The sequence below is a fragment of the Olea europaea genome, chromosome 10 (genome assembly GCF_002742605.1).
Source record: "Olea europaea var. sylvestris chromosome 10, O_europaea_v1, whole genome shotgun sequence".
NCBI classification, from domain to species: domain Eukaryota; kingdom Viridiplantae; phylum Streptophyta; class Magnoliopsida; order Lamiales; family Oleaceae; genus Olea; species Olea europaea.
The window spans coordinates 43,043,724-43,069,415 of record NC_036246.1 but is presented as its reverse complement, the minus strand read 5'-3'; the positions used below and the strand labels follow the sequence as shown (position 1 = coordinate 43,069,415).

At 34.3% G+C, this 25,692-nt stretch overlaps 2 protein-coding genes across 2 annotated transcripts; one reads left to right on the top strand and one right to left on the bottom strand.

Moving 5' to 3' along the window:
* Positions 1-757: 757 nt before the first annotated feature.
* LOC111402370 (probable receptor-like protein kinase At1g11050) lies at positions 758-2,950 on the bottom strand. Its single transcript, XM_023030611.1, has one exon. The coding sequence runs from the start codon at positions 2,793-2,795 to the stop codon at positions 918-920; it is 1,878 nt and encodes a 625-aa protein (XP_022886379.1). The 5' UTR covers positions 2,796-2,950; the 3' UTR covers positions 758-917.
* A 10,838-nt stretch (positions 2,951-13,788) lies between these two features.
* On the top strand, positions 13,789-25,330 carry LOC111402369 (auxilin-related protein 1-like). Its single transcript, XM_023030610.1, has 8 exons — positions 13,789-14,731; positions 19,867-20,377; positions 20,474-20,606; positions 21,922-22,019; positions 22,594-22,659; positions 22,978-23,067; positions 24,292-24,468; positions 24,873-25,330. Exons 1-8 carry the CDS (start codon positions 14,208-14,210, stop codon positions 24,909-24,911), a joined length of 1,638 nt encoding a protein of 545 aa, XP_022886378.1. The 5' UTR covers positions 13,789-14,207; the 3' UTR covers positions 24,912-25,330.
* Positions 25,331-25,692: the final 362 nt, after the last annotated feature.

Sequence of the window (25,692 nt, the reverse complement as noted above, 5' to 3'; positions counted from 1 at the left end):
TTTTATTTCATGACTTTGAATTCATAGTTCGATGGGATTATTTGAATGAATTATATTGCTTTATTTATTTCCACAATTAATGTGCACTTAATTTGTGTGAATTTGGTGGTTTAATTCTGAATTTGAGAAAATTGGATTAAACTCGACATATATAATTCATCATAGGGTCCGATAGGGGATATAAATATACTCTTATGCCCTATGTAAATCTTTAATTGCTCACAAAAAAAATTACATGCGTTCTTGTATAATTGCATCCGTCATAGAAATATAGGCTGGTGATTTATGAGAATAGGTTCAATACATCTCGAGAGAGAGTATTGAATAGATTTAGGAGCATTGATTTGTCAAATTCTCATTGGATTATCAAAATTGAGAAATTAGGGTTTACTTAATAATTATTTGGGGATTCGTGATCCTAGTGCATTCGTTTTACATAGATTTTCATAAATTGACAATACATTTCATTTATTTTCATAACATTTCGTAATTGAGTCATTCGTTAAGTGAATTTGAGTAATTAGGATTTGATTTGAAATTAGGATTTTTCAATTTGGGGATTTCTCCCAAAATTAGGGCTTTTAAGTCTAAAATTCATTTTAAGTCAATTAGTTTCGGTTAAGGCTAAAATAAATAAAATTGAACTACTCTTTCTATGTGGGACGATACTCGGCTTCTAAAGTCCACTTTATTACTTGTCACGACCCGTACACTTGCGGTAATTTAAATCGAAAGAAGTATTTTGCGAACAGACACATCTAGCTGAACCCAAATTTACTAGGAATAACACTTATTTGTTATATATTGCTACTTATAATCAACAGATTATCAGAAAAAGTAAGAGTCAAAAAGTTTGATTTGGTAATACCAGTTTATTTTAGGCAAGTTGCATTTTCTGACTGCAAGATCCTTACACTTTAAAATTTCTGCTGTATCTGATTTTCATTACTGCTAATGCTTGACTTTGCTCCCGATGTCAAACTGTTGAATACACTGTACTGTGATGAAGACCAAGTCGCATTGTTTGGTATTGCAGATCGAAACGACTCGTGGCTGAGAGGCAATGGCCGGTCAGGTAATCGTGGGATATCGATATCTCCCTCGAGCATCTTTAGAGCATCAGCAACGGTAGGTCTAAGGGCTACCATCACATGAGCACAGAGAATGCCAACACGAACAAATCTCTCCATTACTCCCTTTGGTCCTTCTCTTCTTATCGACTTGTGGAAAATCTCTTCAATTTTTCCTGATTTCATAAAATCCCACACCCAATCCGTTATTAGAAGTCTTGAAGATTCTGTTGCATCAAGCACCCTTCTTCCGCTCATAATCTCTAAAATCACTATGCCAAAGCTATAAGCGTCACTCTTCTCTGTCAATTGTCCATAGAGAGCATATTCCGGTGCCAAATATCCATATGTTCCAGCTACCCTTGTGGTTAGATGAGACTGGTCTTCTGTACTTTGCTTAGCCAATCCGAAATCTGCCACTCTTGCTTTCATGTCATCATCTAGAAGTATGTTTGTAGCCTTTATATCACGATGATAAATTGCTGGTTTGATTCCATAATGCAAGTAAGCAAGCCCTTTCGCCACTTCAAGAATTATGTTCTTGCGCTGAGGCCAGGACAATTGAGTCTTGTCCTTGAATAAATGATCATCAAGGCTTCCATTTGACATGAAATCATATACTAAGTATCTTCTTGTGCCTTGGAATTGACTGCTCGTGACACAAAAACCCCTAAGAGAAAGAAGGTTTCTATGTCTTATCTTGCTTATGATCTGTGCCTCATTGATAAATTCGTCGTCCCCTTTTGTATCCAAATCAAGAATAAGCTTGATGGCCACTTCGGTCCCATCTGAAAGTGTTCCTTTATATACAATCCCATATCCACCTTGTCCTATCATATTGCTTTGGGAGAATCCATTTGTGGCTTGTTCTAGCTCAGTTATATGAAACCATTTGGCGCACGTTTTGGGCAAAATCCTTGACTTTACAGAACTCACATACTGTTCATGCATTACATCCTGTTTCTTTTGTTTATCCCACTTTCTGTAAACCATGAATACAAAAAATACAACAAAAATTCCTACAACAGCCCCCACCAACCCGAAAACCAGTTTCAGTACAGTTTTCGGGCTCCAGTGGTTCGATTTTTTGTCACTAATTGAGGTAGCCAAGGGCAGGCCTAGTACACAAGCAGCGGTCCTTGGATCTTCTGGCCCAAAATCATTGACAACAGCAGCAGCATAGAAAATAGTGAAGTAGAAGCATTTGGAGGAATTGCGATCTAATGAAACTAGGAATGAAGTCATTTGCATTCCTGCATCTAAACACAAACTACAACGAGTCAATCCTGTCAAGTCTTCATTACAAGATGAATCCAGCAGACTTGATGATCCAACCTTTTCGATCCAATCTTGTGTAGTTGTAATTCCAGCACAATTTGAAGGCCCATTAACAAACTCTTTTGTATCATTAAAGCATGAACTGAAAAAAGGCCGAGACATGGATACATTAGACAGCTTTTCTTGGAAGTTGGCAATGCAAGAAGACGAAGAGTTCTCGGTTGGGAGATAGAACATTGAGCTTTCTTTGAGGTATTGGGCAAGTCCCATGCCAAAGACGCTGCGAAGAGTTTGGCAGCAACTGGTTTGAACAGGCTCATGGCAAAGGCTCGTGTCCCATGGGAAGGTTTCAACATAATTGAAATCAATGGGGCACGAAGAATTTGCAGAATGAATGAATAAATAGAAGAACATGAGAATAAAAGGGAGAAACTGAGATTTGCCCATAATGTTTTTCTTTGTTAATTTTTCAAGAAAATTTGTGGGTTTTCATGTTTATGTAGTTATAAAAGATTTTGATTTGGAAATATTACAGTCAGCATCAATATTGGCTGCCGTGGTCAAAAGTGCACGTTTTAGTTGAAGGATTTGCTTTTAAAAACGCAAGGAAATGTGCTGTTGGTCAATTTGAATAGGTACAAATGTTTTATTCCTATTGTATTTTCTTATGTGATAGTGCTTGACCCTAAGGTGGGCAAGGTCCATTTCAATCTGGTTTTGAAGATAATCGGATCAAATCAAATTGAATACCTAGGTCTGGGCATCGAGTGGGTTGGTCAGGAATCCTCCATTATATTTTGGGTATTTAGTAAATGAAATTATTCGAGTCCTTATAATTACTAAAACCAAACCCAAACTCGAATCGTCGGTTTGGTTGGGGTTTGGTTCTATTCGTAATATATATAATAAATATTTTTATTTAGATCCTTTCGATATGTATACCCAACACGCTAATACTTGACAATATTTGTGTAAGGGAGAAAATCCAGCTAAAGTCTCTTTAAGACGCTAAGAAATTTAGCAAGATGACTGAAGATAGTGGAGACTAAATACTAAGATAAGATGAGAAAATTAAAACACTAGCAAGTACATTACAGTTTGAGAACAATGATTTTTTCTTAATTCTTATTTGGTTCATACGTGAGGAAAGCTAGAGCCTGTAATTTAATGATTGATAATACTTAAAATTTTCTAATCTTAAAACGAATTGACCTAAAAAAATACCAATTAGATGTATAACTATATAGTATTAAGAAAATGCTGTCCATATATTGAACTCGTTTTATTTAAATAAAAAAACAAAAATATATTTCAAAAGAGAATCACGAATTCAAAATAACTAAAAAGTTACACCACATTGCAAGCTATGAATATATCACACGTTATAAAAAAATTAAAATTCACTTAAGTTTGTAAATATTGCAAGAAAATAAAAAATTCGAAGTGCAAAAATAAATGCTTTGATTTATCAATTTATAACCTTAGCTCATGATTTATAGAAAGTTCAAATTACAAATATTAACTTGTACTAACCTTTGAAATACAATAATCTAATGTGAGGCAAGAGACAAAAAAGGTAGGAGGAAGTCTGAAGTTAGAAACTAGAGCTTTATATAAATTACTACCCAAATTAGAGTTTTTAGATATTGTATTTTTTTTTACCCGACCCTATAAATTGTAAAAAATAAAAAATTATATATAAAATTGGTTCCATTCGGGTATCTACGGTTTTGGTTCAAGAATCAAGAATTAATACCAATTGAGTCGATTCTCAATTTCGATTCCTAATTTATTTTTTTGGAATTGAATCGGAACTTCCAAATTTGGTTTGGTTTCGATTTTGATTGGGGAGATTCAATTTCAGTTAACATGCCAAGGCCTATGAATACCAATTAAAATTTGCATATAGAGGCAAATAGTTCTATGTTCATTGATAGAATCGAACCATTTCCAAATTGAATTAAAAAATGTAAGAATTGTGCTACATGTACACAATAATTTACACAATGATTTATTAACAAATGATGTGACGAGATTTAATTGAATCAAAATCACATCAATCAAATAACTCTCTCTCTTACATCTTGACACATCCTCGTTATGTAAAACATTATGTACAAAGAGCATTTTCCAAATTGTACATGGTTCACTATTGCTTGAAATTTCCGATTTTAGTGTTTTATGCTGACTAATTATTTTGAATTTATCGCAATTTAACTTTTATCATCGTAGGTGCCCGTTTGGCATCATTATTCCACATTATAACAAGAGGAATAGTGATATCCTTTCGAGAATATGTGGTTAAAAAAGAAAGAAAAGTTTATGAATTTAATTGTAATATTATTTTATTAAAAAATGTGTGATTGATAAGAAGAGAAAAAATGAATGATAATTTAATGAGGGCCAAAGAAAAGAGAAAAAAATAAATTATAATTTGAGTTTTACTACACATACCTCGAGTTTTATAGTCTCCTCACGAGAGGTGGGCCATCGTCACCAACCTGTCAAGCTTTGTGTACAAACATTAAATTCCTTATAATTTCGGTGTTAGTCATGTTTGGTAAATGAATCCGGAACAAGTTCTAGATTCTTAGACTAGTTCTGTTCTGTGCCCTTTTTCTTTTGCAACACAAAAATCCTATATGATGTGCGGTTAGCATAATTTGAATTTATTTCTTGGCTTCAATTTTCTCCAAAGTGATAAAGCTCTCTCGGAACCACTCGTAGATAATTTGCACATGTTGACATTGGTTTTCCTTGGACATCATATGTCAAATGAGCAAACTTGGAAAAACTGAAAAATTTGCAATATAATGACGGTCAATGAGCGGTATCGAAGGTAGAGAATGATCGAATATAGAATTAGATTGGACGTTGTCCTAACATTTGTATCATACACTATAGAATGTATCATATCTATTAGATTATTATGTTTCAAGTTTCAACCACCTTTTTGAGTCGTACCATTTGTGTTATATATATTATTAGCTCCTGTTTGGTGGAGATTAAATTTAAGTTTTTAATAGATTTTGATAAAAGTTAATGAAATGAATAGAGTTGAAAAGTTTGTCGATTTTATTAAATATGTGGTTAAAATTAATTATTAAATATAATTTTGATTAAAATGCACATTTGATTCCTTACCAAACATAGCTTAGTGTGTCAAACAGTCTAATGCCGAATCAAGCATCTTTTAAAATTGTACGATCTTTACCAAGCAAAGCAACTTGATGGTCTTTTGGCTTTTATCTATGTTTGAGGTAAACTCTTCCATATTCCTTCGAATGTGTGTGCCTTGTTGTTAAATCCAAATTAATACAAGCATTTTTAATTTTAATTCTTGCCATATAAGTCCTCAAGATATTATGATGAATAAAAAACAAAACAACAAAAAATAATATTTGATTAAGCTTAAGTGTCTAAACTTAGTCTGTATCGTACAGGTCCATACACTCGCCAATATTGCATGATGAGCCGATGAACCTATTGTTCTTATTTTTATTTTTCTATAAATTTCGTAGGGTTGAAATTCAAGATAGAACTTTTATTTTAACCGTGTTGAGCTGATCTAATTTCTCAAGTGACTAGGTTGATTGTTATGACACAATTAGTCTACTATGATAAGCCAACTCAAACCCATCGGAATGATTAGGCTGACAATTATGGATCATCGAGTTTGATCGTCTAACTTGACACGATGCACCTATTATGATACGGCAGCTCTTGAACTTACCCGAATTAGACAAGCTAGATCCCATTTTTTAAAGAATCAAAATCTCTTACAAAGGCAAGTTATTTTTAATTTTAATGAGTGAAATAATATTTTTTTTGAAGAATGAGTGATTAAAAAAGAAGAAAAAAATTTCATTTATGTATAAAATTATTTTATGGAAGATTGTGTGATTGAAAATAGAAGAGCGAAAAATAGAAATTAATCTAATGGGAGAGCCAAACGGTGTAGTACCTTGAAGGTTGAAGCCTTGAAGGCACGTCACCGAGTCCCAACCCCATCCCGCCAGCTTGAATCAGCCGGACCACCTCATCTGGCCTCCACCTTCATTTACCCAAATCATTGACATCTCTCTCTCTCTCTCTCTCTCTCTCTCTCTCCTCTAGGAATCTTTCCATGCCTTGCTGTACCGACACACGGAAAGGGGAGAGGATTTAGCAGTCCCAAAAATACCCACCAAAACAAGTAAACTCCATTTATCCATTTAGTAATTCATCATATAATCTCTCTATTTTCATCCGTTAGTTTGTAAATAGATCTCCATTTTTTCCGCTCATATCTCCTCCACCAAAAGTACACATACATACAATTTCAAGGGCATTTCCACTTTTCTGTATTTTTCTTTTCAAGCATTTCTTCTTTCATAGGTTGTTTGATAGTATTATTACAAAACCAGTTGAACAATGGATGAATTTGGAGGTTTGGTTGAGAGTATTGGATTCAAAGCCCAAGGGAAATCAGCTCCCATGGCCAAATTGAAGTCGAAACCCAATTTCAGCAGCAGCAATGGGTTCCCTCAAAGCTTAGGTACCCATTCAACAACATCTAATGATTCCTCTTTTGTTGTTGATGATCTTGATGGGATTTTCAGATCCAATGTTAATATCAGCAACCGAAAATCTCACGATTATTTTGATGATGATTATATTTTCGGCGAGCACTTTTCGAGTACAAATCAATCTGAGGGCATTGACTTGGATTCCGTGTTTAAGAGTTCGAGTAATTCTTCAAATGATAAGAATTCATTCGGTTCCAATGGGCATGATGACTTGTTGTGGTCAGCGCCAAAAGGAAGGAATTCTGTTGATGATTTATTAGGGAATTTTGGGACGAAATCAAGTGGTTTGAAGGGAAAAAAGGAGGAAAATGGGCCACGATCTGATGATCTGATCCCAGGATTTGAAGGAACTAGCCCATCGAATAATGGGTATGTGCGAAATGTACTTTTAACTTCATCTATATGTTTCTGTTAATTTATTTGCTTGTGTTGATTTGTGAGTGCAATGCAGTGGTTCAGCTGTGAATCGTCTTCTTGATCATACAATTACCTCGAACTTAGGATTATTGGAGAATCTGTTGATTCTATCATGACTTTAAATTCTGTGTTATTGTCAAATGAGGTGTCGTATGATCATATTACTTACGCTTCTTTGAAGAAGTATTATTAGGCCATATGCTCTAGAAACAAGACTAGTTAAGACAACAAAGAAAATATATTGGGAAGACATGGAAGAATTGATTCAGGCAAACGCCCAGTCAATTTAGGATCTTTATCTGGGGTGGTGGATTTGAACTTTCATGTAGAGAGGTAATTTAGGATACAAAGAGCACAAGGATTTGTTGTCTTTGAATGTAGTAGTTAATGCTATTTTTTTGGCTTATGATTTGCTTGCAAATATATGCTTCAAAAAGAGAGACTCCAACCTTATGACTTTTAAAATTGGACTCAAGTTAGTCAAAGAGGATTTATCCTTACTAGGAGGGTGATTAGATCTTTGGACAAGGATTATAATGTAATTTCTCGTCAGACTTTGACTACAAAGTTAGCAGTGCTCGAGGCAGTTTTTAAGAAAGATAAAGTAGTACCAAGGAGCTTCGATTTCATTGAACGAAGATGCTGATATCTGTGGGGAGAAAACAAGCGTATTTTTGAGGATAGGGTTCAGAAGGAAAGAAGGAAGGTAGAAGAGATATATAAAGAGGTTGTAACACAATATAGAATAAGGTGCTAGACACATTTGAAAGTAGTGATGCGGTATTAATATAGTTTAAAGGCAGTAATCACCTAATATATGGTGGTGGATCAAGAAGGTTTAGTAACATATCAGACTAAAATAGAACTTTATTAAAACTTGCTAAAACATTAAAATGCCGAGGCCTTTGAATATATTAAGTCAACTATGCTTGAAGCTAAGAGGATAATTTAGGACTCTTATGCTGTAGTATATGAGAAATTTTTATTGTTAAATTTTATAGTTATTTTGGTTCCAACAATGATGAGAAATTATTGAATAGGTAATTGGTATCTCGCCAAAGGGAGCACGAAGTAGAGATCTAAACCACTGTATTAAAAATGAAAATCAAAGAATTTGCTGAAGAGAAATGAGATGATTGAATAATATGGAGGAATTTCTTTGAAAAATAATTTGATTGAAGGATTGTAATTTGTTAAACTCTGCAGCAGATAAGAATGTGCATCATACTTAATAGTTTAGGTTTCAAGACCAAACAAGGCTATGAAGAGGGTGAGTATGAGAAAAGTAATTAGTGCTTATGGAATTCTCAAGTATGGAAGTGTCCGGTGAGGTGAATATTTTATGTTTGACAAAAGCATTGAATGAGATTTTTGAAGAGTAAAAGGAGGACAAATTGGGATGTAACCTGAGGTCTCGAAATAACCACTTTGAAATTATGCCTACTAAAGAGACCATTTGCATGCTTAGGAGATTGATGGAGAGGTATATAGGAAATAAACAAGATTTGCAAAAAGTTTTGTTAATTTAGAAAAGAATCTATGATAGGGTGTCCTAAGAAGTTCTATGGGGTGTTCGCAAGAAAATTATTTGATATGCCGGTTATTAAGGATGTGAAATATAGAGTAACCATGAATATGAGATGTAGTAGGAGTAGAAACATCTTTATCACCATACAATTGCGTCAAGGTTTTCCTTTAAGTCATTGTTTTTACCTCTTTAGTCATGGAGGAGCTTACGAGGCAAGATGAGGTTTTCGTGCATGTTATTCATTAAGGACATAGTTATATTAGACCTAAAAACTTATTGAAATATATATTTAGGATCCAATATTTACAAGGTTGAACTCGATGCTGAATATATTGGATTCACAAATTAGATCTCGTTGGATGAAATGAAGAAGTGCTTTAGGGATTCTATGTGATAGGAGAATCCTCTTAAGTTAAAAATCAAGTTTCCAGAAAATTTAATATCTTCCATGCTTAATAGTATCGATTGTAGGGTTTTCAAAAGGACAATATATCAATAACATGATTGTAGTGGAAATGAGGATGTAAAGATGGATGCGTGTCTATAATATAACAAATTGTCAAATATACTCAATAAAACTTGATGCTCCTCAATGTAAGAGGTTCTCTAATTATATAGAATCAAAATCACCACTAAACATGATAGCAATCAATTACAACATTAACTAATGGTAACCTATAATTTAAATATGGTAAAAACAATCTATCTATATATAATACAATTATAATGATAATATAGACATCAAGTCGTAATCATTGATGGTTTCCGTAATCTTATTTAACTTCATTAATATTCCCTCAAATTGATGTTGGTAAAAGTATTAATTTGCAATCATGAATTGGCGATGGTGACAATACTTATACCCACGAAGAAGAGATCTAAATCACAAAAATGTTATTTTTCGCTATGGTTTCATCCAAGAAGGATTTATTTAAACTAATTCTCCTGGCGTGGATTTACTTGTTGTTAATAGATCGGTAAGAGTATTGTTCCGCAACCATCTACTGAAAATAGTGACGAAGAGAGACCAATAACAACAAATAGTGCAAAAACAGCTAAGAACTACTCCAAAACCATTTTAATAACACTCCAAAGCCACTCCAGAGAGCTTACACCCCAAGAAGAATTTTACACAGAGTGAGCTCTATTTGTTGGGAGATCTCCGTCGAACACATAATTCGTGTTTCGACAAAAGCTTTACGGCCAATGCACCAGCTAAAAATCCAACAATATATCGCTAGCCAAGATGCTGAAGTTGGAATCTGGCCCAAAATCATTGACAACAGCAGCAGCATAGAAAATAGTGAAGTAGAAGCATTTGGAGGAATTGCGATCTAATGAAACTAGGAATGAAGTCATTTGCATTCCTGCATCTAAACACAAACTACAACGAGTCAATCCTGTCAAGTCTTCATTACAAGATGAATCCAGCAGACTTGATGATCCAACCTTTTCGATCCAATCTTGTGTAGTTGTAATTCCAGCACAATTTGAAGGCCCATTAACAAACTCTTTTGTATCATTAAAGCATGAACTGAAAAAAGGCCGAGACATGGATACATTAGACAGCTTTTCTTGGAAGTTGGCAATGCAAGAAGACGAAGAGTTCTCGGTTGGGAGATAGAACATTGAGCTTTCTTTGAGGTATTGGGCAAGTCCCATGCCAAAGACGCTGCGAAGAGTTTGGCAGCAACTGGTTTGAACAGGCTCATGGCAAAGGCTCGTGTCCCATGGGAAGGTTTCAACATAATTGAAATCAATGGGGCATGAAGAATTTGCAGAATGAATGAATAAATAGAAGAACATAAGAATAAAAGGGAGAAACTGAGATTTGCCCATAATGTTTTTCTTTGTTAATTTTTCAAGAAAATTTGTGGGTTTTCATGTTTATGTAGTTTTAAAAGATTTTGATTTGGAAATATTACAGTCAGCATCAATATTGGCTGCCGTGGTCAAAAGTGCACGTTTTAGTTGAAGGATTTGCTTTTAAAAACGCCAGGAAATGTGCTGTTGGTCAATTTGAATAGGTACAAATGTTTTTATTCCTATTGTATTTTCTTATGTGATAAATGAACCTCTTCTCTTTAATAAGTTATGTTATTTGGACACTTTAAAGTGGATAATGCTTGAACCTAAGGTGGGCAAGGTCCATTTCAATCTGGTTTTGAAGATAATCGGATCAAATCGAATTGAATACCTAGGTCTGGGCATCGAGTGGGTTGGCCAGGAATCCCTCATTAGTAAATGAAATTATTCGAGTCCTTATAGTTACTAAAACCAAACCCAAACTCGAATCGTCGGTTTGGTTCCATTTGTAATATATATAATAAATATTTTTATATAGATCCTTTCGATTTGTATACCCAATACGCTAATACTTGACAATATTTGTGTAAGGAAGAAAATCCAGCTAAAGTTTCTTTAAGACGCTAAGAAATTTAGCAAGATGACTGAAGATAGTGGGGACTAAATACTGAGATAAGATGAGAACATTAAAACACTAGCAAGTACATTACAGTTTGAGAACAATGATTTTTTCTTAATTCTTATTTGGTTCATACGTGAGGAAAGCTAGAGCCTGTAATTTAATGATTGATAATGCTTAAAATTTTGTAATCTTAAAACGAATTGACCTAAAAAAAATACCAATTAGATGTATAACTATATAGTATTAAGAAAATGCAGTCCATATATTGAACTCGTTTTATTTAAATAAAAAAGAAAAATTATATTTCAAAAGAGAATCACGAATTCAAAATAACTAAAAAGTTACACCACATTGCAAGCTATGAATATATCAAGTTCAATTGTCACACGTTATAAAAAAATTAAAATTCACTTAAGTTTGTAAATATTGCAAGAAAATAAAAAATTCGAATTGCAAAGAATAAATGCTTTGATTTATCAATTTATAACCTTAGCTCATGATTTATAGAAAGTTCAAATTACAAATATTAACTTGTACTAACCTCTGAAATACAACAATCTAACGTGAGGCAAGTAGGGGTGGGCGTGGGTTGGGTTGGGTCGGTTTTCGCCCCAACCCTAACCCAACCCAACATGATCGGTTTGGTCAAAATTTAACCCAACCCAACCCGTGTAAAGTTTGAAACCCAACCCAACCCAACCCAATCAAGTATCGGTCGGGTTGGGTTGGGTTGGGTTGGTCGGTTTATGACAACTTGTTAATAAATATTAAAGTTATTCATTTTTGGGTGTAAAGCATCACTAATATAGTCCCGGAGCCTCAAAATTTACAAAATTAATTACGTAAGCATAGATAAAATTCAACTGAGACACTAAAGATCAGAAATCACAACCAATTTTAGAAGTTGGTTTCTCACAAAATTCTCTAATAGTGGGATGGGATTGGAACTTACAAGGTAAAAAAATTTCATCAATACAACATGCTCCAAATCATTAAAGGGGGCCATCGTCACCAACCTGTCAAGCTTTGTGTACAAACATTAAATTCCTTATAATTTCGGTGTTAGTCATGTTTGGTAAATGAATCCGGCACAAGTTCTAGATTCTTAGACAAGTTCTGTTCTGTGCCCTTTTTCTTTTGCAACACAAAAATCCTATATGATGTGCGGTTAGCATAATTTGAATTTATTTCTTGGCTTCAATTTTCTCCAAAGTGATAAAGCTCTCTCGGAACCACTCGTAGATAATTTGCACATGTTGACATTGGTTTTCCTTGGACATCATATGTCAAATGAGCAAACTTGGAAAAACCGAAAAATTTGCAATATAATGACGGTCAATGAGCGGTATCGAAGGTAGAGAATGATCGAATATAGAATTAGATTTTACGTTGTCCTAACATTTGTATCATACACTATAGAATGTATCATATCTATTAGATTATTATGTTTCAAGTTTCAACCACCTTTTTGAGTCGTACCATTTGTGTTATATATATTATTAGCTCCTGTTTGGTGGAGATTAAATTTAAGTTTTTAATAGATTTTGATAAAAGTTAATGAAATGAATAGAGTTGAAAAGTTTGTCGATTTTATTAAATATGTGGTTAAAATTAATTATTAAATATAATTTTGATTAAAATGCACATTTGATTCCTTACCAAACATAGCTTAGTGTGTCAAACAGTCTAATGCCGAATCAAGCATCTTTTAAAATTGTACGATCTTGACCAAGCAAAGCAACTTGATGGTCTTTTGGCTTTTATCTATGTTTGAGGTAAACTCTTCCATATTCCTTCGAATGTGTGTGCCTTGTTGTTAAATCCAAATTAATACAAGCATTTTTAATTTTAATTCTTGCCATATAAGTCCTCAAGATATTATGATGAATAAAAAACAAAACAACAAAAAATAATATTTGATTAAGCTTAAGTGTCTAAACTTAGTCTGTATCGTACAGGTCCATACACTCGCCAATATTGCATGATGAGCCGATGAACCTATTGTTCTTATTTTTATTTTTCTATAAATTTCGTAGGGTTGAAATTCAAGATAGAACTTTTATTTTAACCGTGTTGAGCTGATCTAATTTCTCAAGTGACTAGGTTGATTGTTATGACACAATTAGTCTACTATGATAAGCCAACTCAAACCCATCGGAATGATTAGGCTGACAATTATGGATCATCGAGTTTGATCGGCTAACTTGACACGATGCACCTATTATGATATGGCAGCTCTTGAACTTACCCGAATTAGACAAGCTAGATCCCATTTTTTAAAGAATCAAAATCTCTTACAAAGGCAAGTTATTTTTAATTTTAATGAGTGAAATAATATTTTTTTTGAAGAATGAGTGATTAAAAAAGAAGAAAAAAATTTCATTTATGTATAAAATTATTTTATGGAAGATTGTGTGATTGAAAATAGAAGAGCGAAAAATAGAAATTAATCTAATGGGAGAGCCAAACGGTGTAGTACCTTGAAGGTTGAAGCCTTGAAGGCACGTCACCGAGTCCCAACCCCATCCCGCCAGCTTGAATCAGCCGGACCACCTCATCTGGCCTCCACCTTCATTTACCCAAATCATTGACATCTCTCTCTCTCTCTCTCTCTCCTCTAGGAATCTTTCCATGCCTTGCTGTACCGACACACGGAAAGGGGAGAGGATTTAGCAGTCCCAAAAATACCCACCAAAACAAGTAAACTCCATTTATCCATTTAGTAATTCATCATATAATCTCTCTATTTTCATCCGTTAGTTTGTAAATAGATCTCCATTTTTTCCGCTCATATCTCCTCCACCAAAAGTACACATACATACAATTTCAAGGGCATTTCCACTTTTCTGTATTTTTCTTTTCAAGCATTTCTTCTTTCATAGGTTGTTTGATAGTATTATTACAAAACCAGTTGAACAATGGATGAATTTGGAGGTTTGGTTGAGAGTATTGGATTCAAAGCCCAAGGGAAATCAGCTCCCATGGCCAAATTGAAGTCGAAACCCAATTTCAGCAGCAGCAATGGGTTCCCTCAAAGCTTAGGTACCCATTCAACAACATCTAATGATTCCTCTTTTGTTGTTGATGATCTTGATGGGATTTTCAGATCCAATGTTAATATCAGCAACCGAAAATCTCACGATTATTTTGATGATGATTATATTTTCGGCGAGCACTTTTCGAGTACAAATCAATCTGAGGGCATTGACTTGGATTCCGTGTTTAAGAGTTCGAGTAATTCTTCAAATGATAAGAATTCATTCGGTTCCAATGGGCATGATGACTTGTTGTGGTCAGCGCCAAAAGGAAGGAATTCTGTTGATGATTTATTAGGGAATTTTGGGACGAAATCAAGTGGTTTGAAGGGAAAAAAGGAGGAAAATGGGCCACGATCTGATGATCTGATCCCAGGATTTGAAGGAACTAGCCCATCGAATAATGGGTATGTGCGAAATGTACTTTTAACTTCATCTATATGTTTCTGTTAATTTATTTGCTTGTGTTGATTTGTGAGTGCAATGCAGTGGTTCAGCTGTGAATCGTCTTCTTGATCATACAATTACCTCGAACTTAGGATTATTGGAGAATCTGTTGATTCTATCATGACTTTAAATTCTGTGTTATTGTCAAATGAGGTGTCGTATGATCATATTACTTACGCTTCTTTGAAGAAGTATTATTAGGCCATATGCTCTAGAAACAAGACTAGTTAAGACAACAAAGAAAATATATTGGGAAGACATGGAAGAATTGATTCAGGCAAACGCCCAGTCAATTTAGGATCTTTATCTGGGGTGGTGGATTTGAACTTTCATGTAGAGAGGTAATTTAGGATACAAAGAGCACAAGGATTTGTTGTCTTTGAATGTAGTAGTTAATGCTATTTTTTTGGCTTATGATTTGCTTGCAAATATATGCTTCAAAAAGAGAGACTCCAACCTTATGACTTTTAAAATTGGACTCAAGTTAGTCAAAGAGGATTTATCCTTACTAGGAGGGTGATTAGATCTTTGGACAAGGATTATAATGTAATTTCTCGTCAGACTTTGACTACAAAGTTAGCAGTGCTCGAGGCAGTTTTTAAGAAAGATAAAGTAGTACCAAGGAGCTTCGATTTCATTGAACGAAGATGCTGATATCTGTGGGGAGAAAACAAGCGTATTTTTGAGGATAGGGTTCAGAAGGAAAGAAGGAAGGTAGAAGAGATATATAAAGAGGTTGTAACACAATATAGAATAAGGTGCTAGACACATTTGAAAGTAGTGATGCGGTATTAATATAGTTTAAAGGCAGTAATCACCTAATATATGGTGGTGGATCAAGAAGGTTTAGTAACATATCAGACTAAAATAGAACTTTATTAAAACTTGCTAAAACATTAAAATGCCGAGGCCTTTGAATATATTAAGTCAACTATGCTTGAAGCTAAGAGGATAATTTAGGACTCTTATGCTGTAGTATATGAGAAATTTTTATTGTTAAATTTTATAGTTATTTTGGTTCCAACAATGATGAGAAATTATTGAATAGGTAATTGGTATCTCGCCAAAGGGAGCACGAAGTAGAGATCTAAACCACTGTATTAAAAATGAAAATCAAAGAATTTGCTGAAGAGAAATGAGATGATTGAATAATATGGAGGAATTTCTTTGAAAAATAATTTGATTGAAGGATTGTAATTTGTTAAACTCTGCAGCAGATAAGAATGTGCATCATACTTAATAGTTTAGGTTTCAAGACCAAACAAGGCTATGAAGAGGGTGAGTATGAGAAAAGTAATTAGTGCTTATGGAATTCTCAAGTATGGAAGTGTCCGGTGAGGTGAATATTTTATGTTTGACAAAAGCATTGAATGAGATTTTTGAAGAGTAAAAGGAGGACAAATTGGGATGTAACCTGAGGTCTCGAAATAACCACTTTGAAATTATGCCTACTAAAGAGACCATTTGCATGCTTAGGAGATTGATGGAGAGGTATATAGGAAATAAACAAGATTTGCAAAAAGTTTTGTTAATTTAGAAAAGAATCTATGATAGGGTGTCCTAAGAAGTTCTATGGGGTGTTCGCAAGAAAATTATTTGATATGCCGGTTATTAAGGATGTGAAATATAGAGTAACCATGAATATGAGATGTAGTAGGAGTAGAAACATCTTGATCACCATACAATTGCGTCAAGGTTTTCCTTTAAGTCATTGTTTTTACCTCTTTAGTCATGGAGGAGCTTACGAGGCAAGATGAGGTTTTCGTGCATGTTATTCATTAAGGACATAGTTATATTAGACCTAAAAACTTATTGAAATATATATTTAGGATCCAATATTTACAAGGTTGAACTCGATGCTGAATATATTGGATTCACAAATTAGATCTCGTTGGATGAAATGAAGAAGTGCTTTAGGGATTCTATGTGATAGGAGAATCCTCTTAAGTTAAAAATCAAGTTTCCAGAAAATTTAATATCTTCCATGCTTAATAGTATCGATTGTAGGGTTTTCAAAAGGACAATATATCAATAACATGATTGTAGTGGAAATGAGGATGTAAAGATGGATGCGTGTCTATAATATAACAAATTGTCAAATATACTCAATAAAACTTGATGCTCCTCAATGTAAGAGGTTCTCTAATTATATAGAATCAAAATCACCACTAAACATGATAGCAATCAATTACAACATTAACTAATGGTAACCTATAATTTAAATATGGTAAAAACAATCTATCTATATATAATACAATTATAATGATAATATAGACATCAAGTCGTAATCATTGATGGTTTCCGTAATCTTATTTAACTTCATTAATATTCCCTCAAATTGATGTTGGTAAAAGTATTAATTTGCAATCATGAATTGGCGATGGTGACAATACTTATACCCACGAAGAAGAGATCTAAATCACAAAAATGTTATTTTTCGCTATGGTTTCATCCAAGAAGGATTTATTTAAACTAATTCTCCTGGCGTGGATTTACTTGTTGTTAATAGATCGGTAAGAGTATTGTTCCGCAACCATCTACTGAAAATAGTGACGAAGAGAGACCAATAACAACAAATAGTGCAAAAACAGCTAAGAACTACTCCAAAACCATTTTAATAACACTCCAAAGCCACTCCAGAGAGCTTACACCCCAAGAAGAATTTTACACAGAGTGAGCTCTATTTGTTGGGAGATCTCCGTCGAACACATAATTCGTGTTTCGACAAAAGCTTTACGGCCAATGCACCAGCTAAAAATCCAACAATATATCGCTAGCCAAGATGCTGAAGTTGGAAGAAATCCCACAAAATAGCCTACACCAAAAAACCCAATGATTATCTCCATCTGAGAATCCGAAACTACCTAAGGATGATCCTCTTTTGAGAATTCAAAATTCTAGCTCATCACCTGAGCAACCAAAAGTTAATGGTCTGCACTCCCATGTCTTCACTCACCTTCAAACTTTTAGTTATTCTTCATGTCATTGTCTTCAAAGTTTGTTGATGAAGAAGCTGAGTAGAGGTGATGAATATTTCTCCCAAATTTTAGCGTAATGCCGAGGAAGAAATTTCAGCCCACAATAAAATTAATCAACAAATTAACCAGAGTTAAAACTAATAAATCAGTCTAGATAATGCAGCCCAACAATCACCAGAATTATGATAATAAAGCAGTCCAAAAGCTGGCCAAGTAATGCATCCTAAAGCAGCCCAACTATGATAAAACTCACAAAATTAACCAAAACAAACAGCCCAAAACACAAACTAATAAAGCCCATTACCTTTAAAAAATAAACAATGCACAATGAAGATGCAGAAGATTACAATCTTTTCCTCCATGCCTATGCCAACCATTAACCTGAAATGAGTAATCCGATTCCATAGACAATTCTTTGACCACTTAGTTGAATTGATTCCAGCAAAATTTTACCCCTCAAACAACGACGCAGATTCCAAATGCAGTAAATTTTACCTCTCGTCTCTTTCTCAATGGCTTCTTACTTGAGAAGAAAATTGGATGTTTGTTCAGGACACAACGAGGCATTGTACTTGGGTTAGAACGTAAGAGAAGCTCACACGCACCAAGATGTAAAAGAGATAATGATATGGGTTCCATGGAATCCAACAGGATGTGTTGAACAGACAACAATGTTAAAAAAAAAAAAGAAAAAAAAACAAAGGGAGATGTTAACAAAATCTTGTCGGAATTGAAACTTGCTGCTGGTTTAAAAGGAGCCACAGACTCTAATGGTTACTTTGGGCTGAATGGACTATGAATAGCCCAAGAAGAATTATGTACCTGAAAATCAAGAACACAAAACCAAGAAGACTGGCCGCTGCGAGAAAGCCCAACCAAGAAATCGAGAAAAAAAATTCTAAGGAATTGAATCTGATACTATATCAAATATACTCAATAAGCAATCAATTATAATATTAATTAATGGTAACCTATAATTTAAATATGGTAAAAACAATCTATCTACATATATAATACAATTATAATGATAATATATACGTCAAAATCTTCGTAATCTTATTTAACCTCATTAACATAAATGAGCTACAAATCGAGAATGTGCTAGCAACTGGACATGCACTGATGGAAGAATAGATTAAAGGGAAGAGAACCTAGATGGTTGAGACATGTCTTGCACATACATAAAGAAGCTTTCATTCATGCAACTGATGTAATCTTGGAAGAATATGTTGGAAGAGAGGTCGGCCAAGTTAACAAACCTAGTGTGGTTGCAAAGGATTTGTTTGCATTGGATATTCATGAGCAAACCCAAAAATGTATTGGGAATAAGACACAGTTTTATTGTGTTGTGGCTGAGGTAATATTCTCGTGAAACGTGTAGAAAATAGTTAGAACTCTGGTTATGGTCCACGATTTTTTTAGAAATGTAATTTTCATAGAGGTGATTGGTGCATTTGAATACATTGAATTGGATCTCTTCATATCCTGATCTCTTTAAATCTTCAGATACAGTTGCGATATGATTTAGCACCAGTGCACGTGAAAGGCATTTTTTCAAATTTTGTCTTTCAAAATTTCTACGTGCTTGGCTGATTGCCTGCATTGAAGTGGCCTGATAACTTGGAAAGTTCAGAACAAATCTATATACCCTCTTTTAAAAGCTAAACCTTTAAAGCAAAGTAGTAACTCAATAAGAGACAAAGTCTAAGGACAACCTACAGGTGAAATGCCGAAATTTTTGTCTTTTATTAACTTCAGATTTTCAGTAGGCCTCTTTGAGAGGAGTGATATTGGGTTATGTTGCTTTCTGTTCTAAACAAATGCACCATGGTGAATCTAAGCGCCGAGAACTTTTTAATTTATGGCTCAAAGGCAGAAAACAAAATTTGATTTTCAATAATTGTATCTGTAGCTTGCAAACTTAGTACATATACATCAATCATGTGTGTTTTGTTGACATCAAGTGATTCAGCGGTTTTGTACCTAAAATGCCTGAAATAACTCACTTGTTCTCTTTTATGTTGAACAACTATACAAATTGTTATCTTACTGTACATTCGTTTCTCTTTTAATTTTCTGATAAAGATGACCATTCTTGTAAATTAACCTTTACACAGAGTGCACTCCGACACAAAGCAGTCAAGTGGCCATTCATCAAACTCAGATTCCAAGTTGGTGGATGATCCTTTTTTATTTTTTGAATCCTCTGTATCCCAGGGAGATGCTTCTTGGCCATTTGCTGGTTCTGTGGAACAAAATGCAGGAAGTGGCTCAGTTCAATCTTCAATTGATGAACTTGAAGATTTTGCCATGGGTAGAGTCCAGAATGATGCAAATACTGATAGAACAGGGAAACTGAAACATGTGAGGACTGCAAATGATAGACCATATTCGGAGAGAATTGAAAATATAAAAATTTCCCTAGGAAAAAGGAATGTAGATCCAAATGCGAGAGAACTCAAAGGAAAACAGGAGACACTTCACAAAAGTCGAAGCACAAATGAAGAGCTTGCGCAACGGGCCAATGAATTGAAGAATAAAGGATTTGAGAATGAAGATGATTTCAATAAGTTTTTTGGTGGAAGTGTACAGTCAAACCATATGGCAAGGCGAAGTTCTCCAACTGAGGTAGAAAACTAAATCTTCAAATAGTTTTGTGGTGTACTGACTTCATGAAACTCATTCTTAATTATCTTTTTTCCTTCATTTTTTGGTTGATTCCAGGACTCCCTGTTTGATACGCTATTCCATGAGAAAAGGGAGTCTGAGGTTAAGAGTACTTCTTTATCGTCAGTTAGCACAAAGAAGGCATCTTCAATGACAAATAATTTTGATGACTTCTCTTCACTTTTTGGAGGTACTCTCATCAGCTAAATCAACCTTCACTGTAGAATTGCTTAATATCAATGCTCTTATGTACTCCATAGGTTACTAATAGCTTAGTAATGATTCCATGCTTTTACATATTCACCTACCCGAGATTTCTTTTGTTTTGCAAAAGTTCTAGTGTAGGATATAATGATCAAACATGAAATTTTCGTTTATGTAGTGTTTAGGACATGCTTTAAATGTTTATAAGCGAATTAACATCTGTTGAAGATGCAGTACGAAAATTAAAGGAATTTCTACCGCGTCATATCTTTTTGCTAGTTAAATGGACTATTCAGGCTTTTGGAGGACAACACCTCTCTCTCTCTCTCTCTCTCTCTCTCCCGTGCTTAATGATCTATACGTAGAATAATATGTATTATAATCCTCTAGTGTTATAGGGTCCAAAATTGTCAAAACAAGATATAGATACAGAGCTTTTGATTAAAGGTTAAAGAGGCTAGATTATAATTTATTTTTTCACTTTAAGGATAAAATTAGAGTGAGGTTTTGTACTCTACACAAGTAGACAATGTTTAAAAATGCTTAATCGGGTAACGAGACATTTCACCTCTGTGGGGCAAGGCATAAAAACCAATATAATATTTCAAAAGAATATAAAAATATAAAAACATGCTCATAATGATCCATAAATTATTCATAATAAAATATATTAACAAAATTAATAGTCTAACTTGTAAACAAACATAAAAAAGGTCAATAAAGTAGAAAATTAATTTCTTAAATTAGTAATCAAGTAACAACTTTATAATATACTAATAGAAGTAGAAACGGCTTGGAAATCTCTCATATCATCACTACTAATAGAATCTTTAATGGAATTGTCAAAATCTTCCTCGTCATTGCTATTTGTGTCTTCTCATACTTAGTCATGATCCTCCATTTGCAATGTTGTGTTCTCCTTCCTTTTTCCATATAAGCAGAAAAGGAAAATGAAAGAACCTGTAAAGCATTGTAGGTTGTAAAGAGACAGCCCGAAGAGCTAAGGTCAGTAATATAATCCTGGAAAGCACAAAACAAACTGGAGACCACCTTAGTCACCTTGGGGGATTCAAGGCGTAAGCCTCAAATGGTTTTTTTAAACAACGCAAGTCATATGATGAACTTTTTAGGCAGAGATTTATGTGAAACATCTTTTATCAGAACGAACGGTTTTCTTGCTTGTCGTCCACAATGATTTATACCCAGAGGATCAACTATATATCTGTTGCTCGTATAGAATGTTTGGTGAGGCTAGTGTTTTAAGTCTCTATGATTAATTTCCATTTGTAATTTGTGTTTAGATGACACTTCATCTGGAGAATTTGAGGAAAAAGAAGGGGAAAGTGAGGAACGACGAAGAGCAAGACTAAATCATCATATGAGGACCCAAGCTCGTATGGTATGGTATCAGAACTCAACATTCACTTAGTTAATCTGATTGCTTTCGGATTATGATTGTTACTTTTTATTGTTTTGAGATGATAACCATATTTTTTGCCTCTCAAATTTATGCTTGAGATACGAAAATCAATGAAATGGCAGAGAGAGCATAAAAAAAAGAATAATGGAGTCAATAATCCTTGTTAGCTGTCATTTGTGGGGAGGTTATGTAACTTGTACTAAAGTAACTTCGGTAAATAGTGCCAGAGTAAGTCAGGCTTCCAATGTATATGCCAAGATGGCAATTAAATCACAAGTTTTGCTTTGAAATATTATATATTATCATCTATGCTGATTGGAAGAAAAGCGATCCCTGCCATTTCCTCCATTTCTTATCCCGTTCCTTCTAGGATTTGAGAACGCATTGCACTCAGGGCCTTCATTACTTTAGCCTGTGCATTGGCTCTAATGAAACAAATATAAAGCTACTCTAACTTAGTTTGATCACGTGAAAATGCTTTAACGTCATTTATGGTTAGACTGATACCCTTCTTTAGTGGTTTTAAAAATTCTCAATTATTTCTTTTTTTCAGGCTAAAGCATTGGCTGATAAGAATCAACGTGATCTTCAGGTACAACGTGAGCAGGAGGAAAGACATGTAAGATACCTGGAAAAATGCTTTTTATTGATTTCTACGGCACTTACATCTCTTCTACGTGTGCTTGCATGTGTACGTTTTATACAGTTTCAGTTTATGGGGCAGTGACAAGTTTTCGAACTGTATTTATTTATTTTTGGTGGTCTGTATCTTCTTATTGCTCTCTCTCTCTCTCTCTCTCTCACACACACACACACACTAGCAGAGTTTCATCACCGGTGCTCCGAATCGTGAGCAAATGTGTATAGTAAAGACACTCAACTTCAAAATTTGGAATTTAGTCATTCTTTCCCTTTGTAACTGAACTTTATGTTACAGATGCTTGCTGAAACTATGAACAATGATATAAAGTGTTGGGCTGCAGGAAAAGAAGGAAACTTGCGAGCTCTGTTGTCGTCGTTGCAGCAGGTTTTTTTGTTAACCATTCAACCCCTTTCTTTCTGTCTTCTATGTTGCAGAGTTAATAGTACTATGTAACGTTTTTCTATTTTTCTTTTATTACACAATTTTTCTTCCCTTCCCTCCTCCTCCTCCTCCTCCATTTTCAGATTGAGTGGTTCTTTCATTATCTTGATGTTCTAAACTAAATGGTGGCTTACCCAAAATGAAAACATTTTGAACAATATTTTCCAAAAGACCCTCATTAAATTTATAAGCGGGTCATCACTCAGAAACTCTGCCCAGTCAAAGAAAGAAGATGATTTTGGCACATTGAAGCTTCTTAAAGAGACTGATTCAAGGGGAGGTTTTTAATTCAACGTGAAAGAAAGAAATATGGTTCAAAGGCACATAAAACTTAGACCAGTTGTCATCATTCCTTTTGTACTCTGCCCATTTTCAGTCAGTCAATATATGACCTAGCATGAGTTGAATTGAATGATTTAGTTGAAGAATAGCCAGAAACGTAAAAAGGAGAGAAGGTTGAAGACCCCCACCCCCACCTGGGAGGAAAATAAAATGCAATTCCTTTTTCTTTCTCTGTTATAAACCAAATCATGGCCGAACCATCTCTTTTCCATTTTCACTGACACCCACCACACACAAGGGAGATCACTGCCTCACCAACACAGTGATCACTGCCTTAACACGAACTCAAACCCCAAGTCCAGCAAAACACCATCGCATCATATCCGCACCACTATCGTTCTCAATCCAAAATCAGTCCATTCTTGAAATTGCTGCCACCACTTCCAAAATTTCCAGCATGCATTCTTCCGGGCATAATAATGCAGGATATGAAGTGTCGTGAGTTTGCTGTCTGAATTTTGGAACAAATGTCAAAATTCAGAGGAACAAACATGTTTGGGATAGCAGGATTCCATCCCCCAGCTGATCAAATATGATGTAAATTGTAATACTGAAATCAACAGTTTGACTTTATTTTCAAAAGAAATTGGTTTATGTAGAAGTGAGCTTGTGCCTTTTGTTTTTATCTCTTTTTGTATATTGAATGTTTATAATACATAAATAGGTGCCTGAATTTAGTATTCTCGAAAATTATCTTTTTGATTTGTTAATGAATTGAGACGCTATAGGAATGAGACAAGTTAAATCATTTGATTGCTCACCTGACTAGTATGGACAACTTCATTTTAAAAAACTAATTGTTCGAGTCTATGGGATGATGTGCAGGTGTTGTGGCCTGAATGTGGTTGGCAGCAAGTTCCATTGACTGATTTAATTACTTCCACATCAGTGAAAAAGGTTTATTATAAAGCAACCTTATGTGTCCATCCGGACAAGGTTCAACAGAAAGGAGCCAATATCCAACAAAAATACATTGCTGAGAAGGTTTTTGATCTTCTGAAGGTACTTTCATTGTTCAAGAGGTTCATGATTTTGTTGCACTTGGTTGAAATTTAAACATTTTCATATTCATGCATCTACCATTCCATTTGCTATGCCAATAGAGGATCTGAACGGAGTTGAAATATATTAGATCCAATTTTATAAAACATGGCAAGGCGCAAGACTCAAGACAAAACAATAAAAATATTCAAAAGAATATAAAAATACTAAAGAAGTACACTTATGATAAACCAATAAATCCCAATAGATCTGAACATCTCAAAACAAATTTTCAAAATGATTAGACCTATTTGTACAAATACATTTCCATGGCATTGCATTTTATGCATGTGTAATTTGCATGTTAAGTGTTGCATTCATTCCTCTCAAGCTACGTCTATTCATCAAATCGTAAATTTTCACAGGAAGCTTGGAACAAATTCAATTCTGAGGAAATGAGATGAGTTTTCAGAATAAAGTTGGTGCCGCTATGTTGAGGTAGTTCATATTCCTTGTATAGGAAGGGGCTTCCCAGCCCTAAACACCAAGCTGTTTCCGAGTTTCTTCACTAGAAGAAGCTCCATGTTTATTCTTTGTTCCTGAGATGACATACTGGGAATCATTATGTCTCTGGGTTGCTTGTGCTCTTTGGTTTATTTCTATATTCACTCTGTGTTGGATTGTTGTAGAGCAGCTTCTCGTTCAGTAATCAGGACGAAAAAACATAGGCAGTCGTAGTGGACTTGGGTAATTGTCAGTGAAATAGTTTGATTTGTGCATGTTGAGTTGCGTGATCATTCATCACACGTTTCTGTAAATTTAAAATAAGATTGAAGATTATTTTTGCTGGAAAAAAAATATTTATGTATGCTTATTCTTGCTTTCCTGGCTGCACGCTCTGGTTTATACTTGTTTAGTTGACAGGTGGAGAGAAGAAAGGATTTGCAGATGATATGATTAGATGATGGATTAATTGAAGCCTTTTGTTGCTTATGAGATGAGATTGACTCCAAAAAATTATATCTATCTTTTTTTATTTTTTTATTTAGTATTTAAAACTTGAAGTTATTACTTTATTTCAGTTACTGGGCTCAGATGGGAGCAATACTCTGGACGATAAGGCTGACCACTAGAAGTGAAAATTACACCTAACCATAATTTTTAAGATCGAACTTCAAAATTCTGATCTGAAGTTTATTTATTCAAAATTCAGATAATAATTAAAAATTTTAATATTAATAAGTA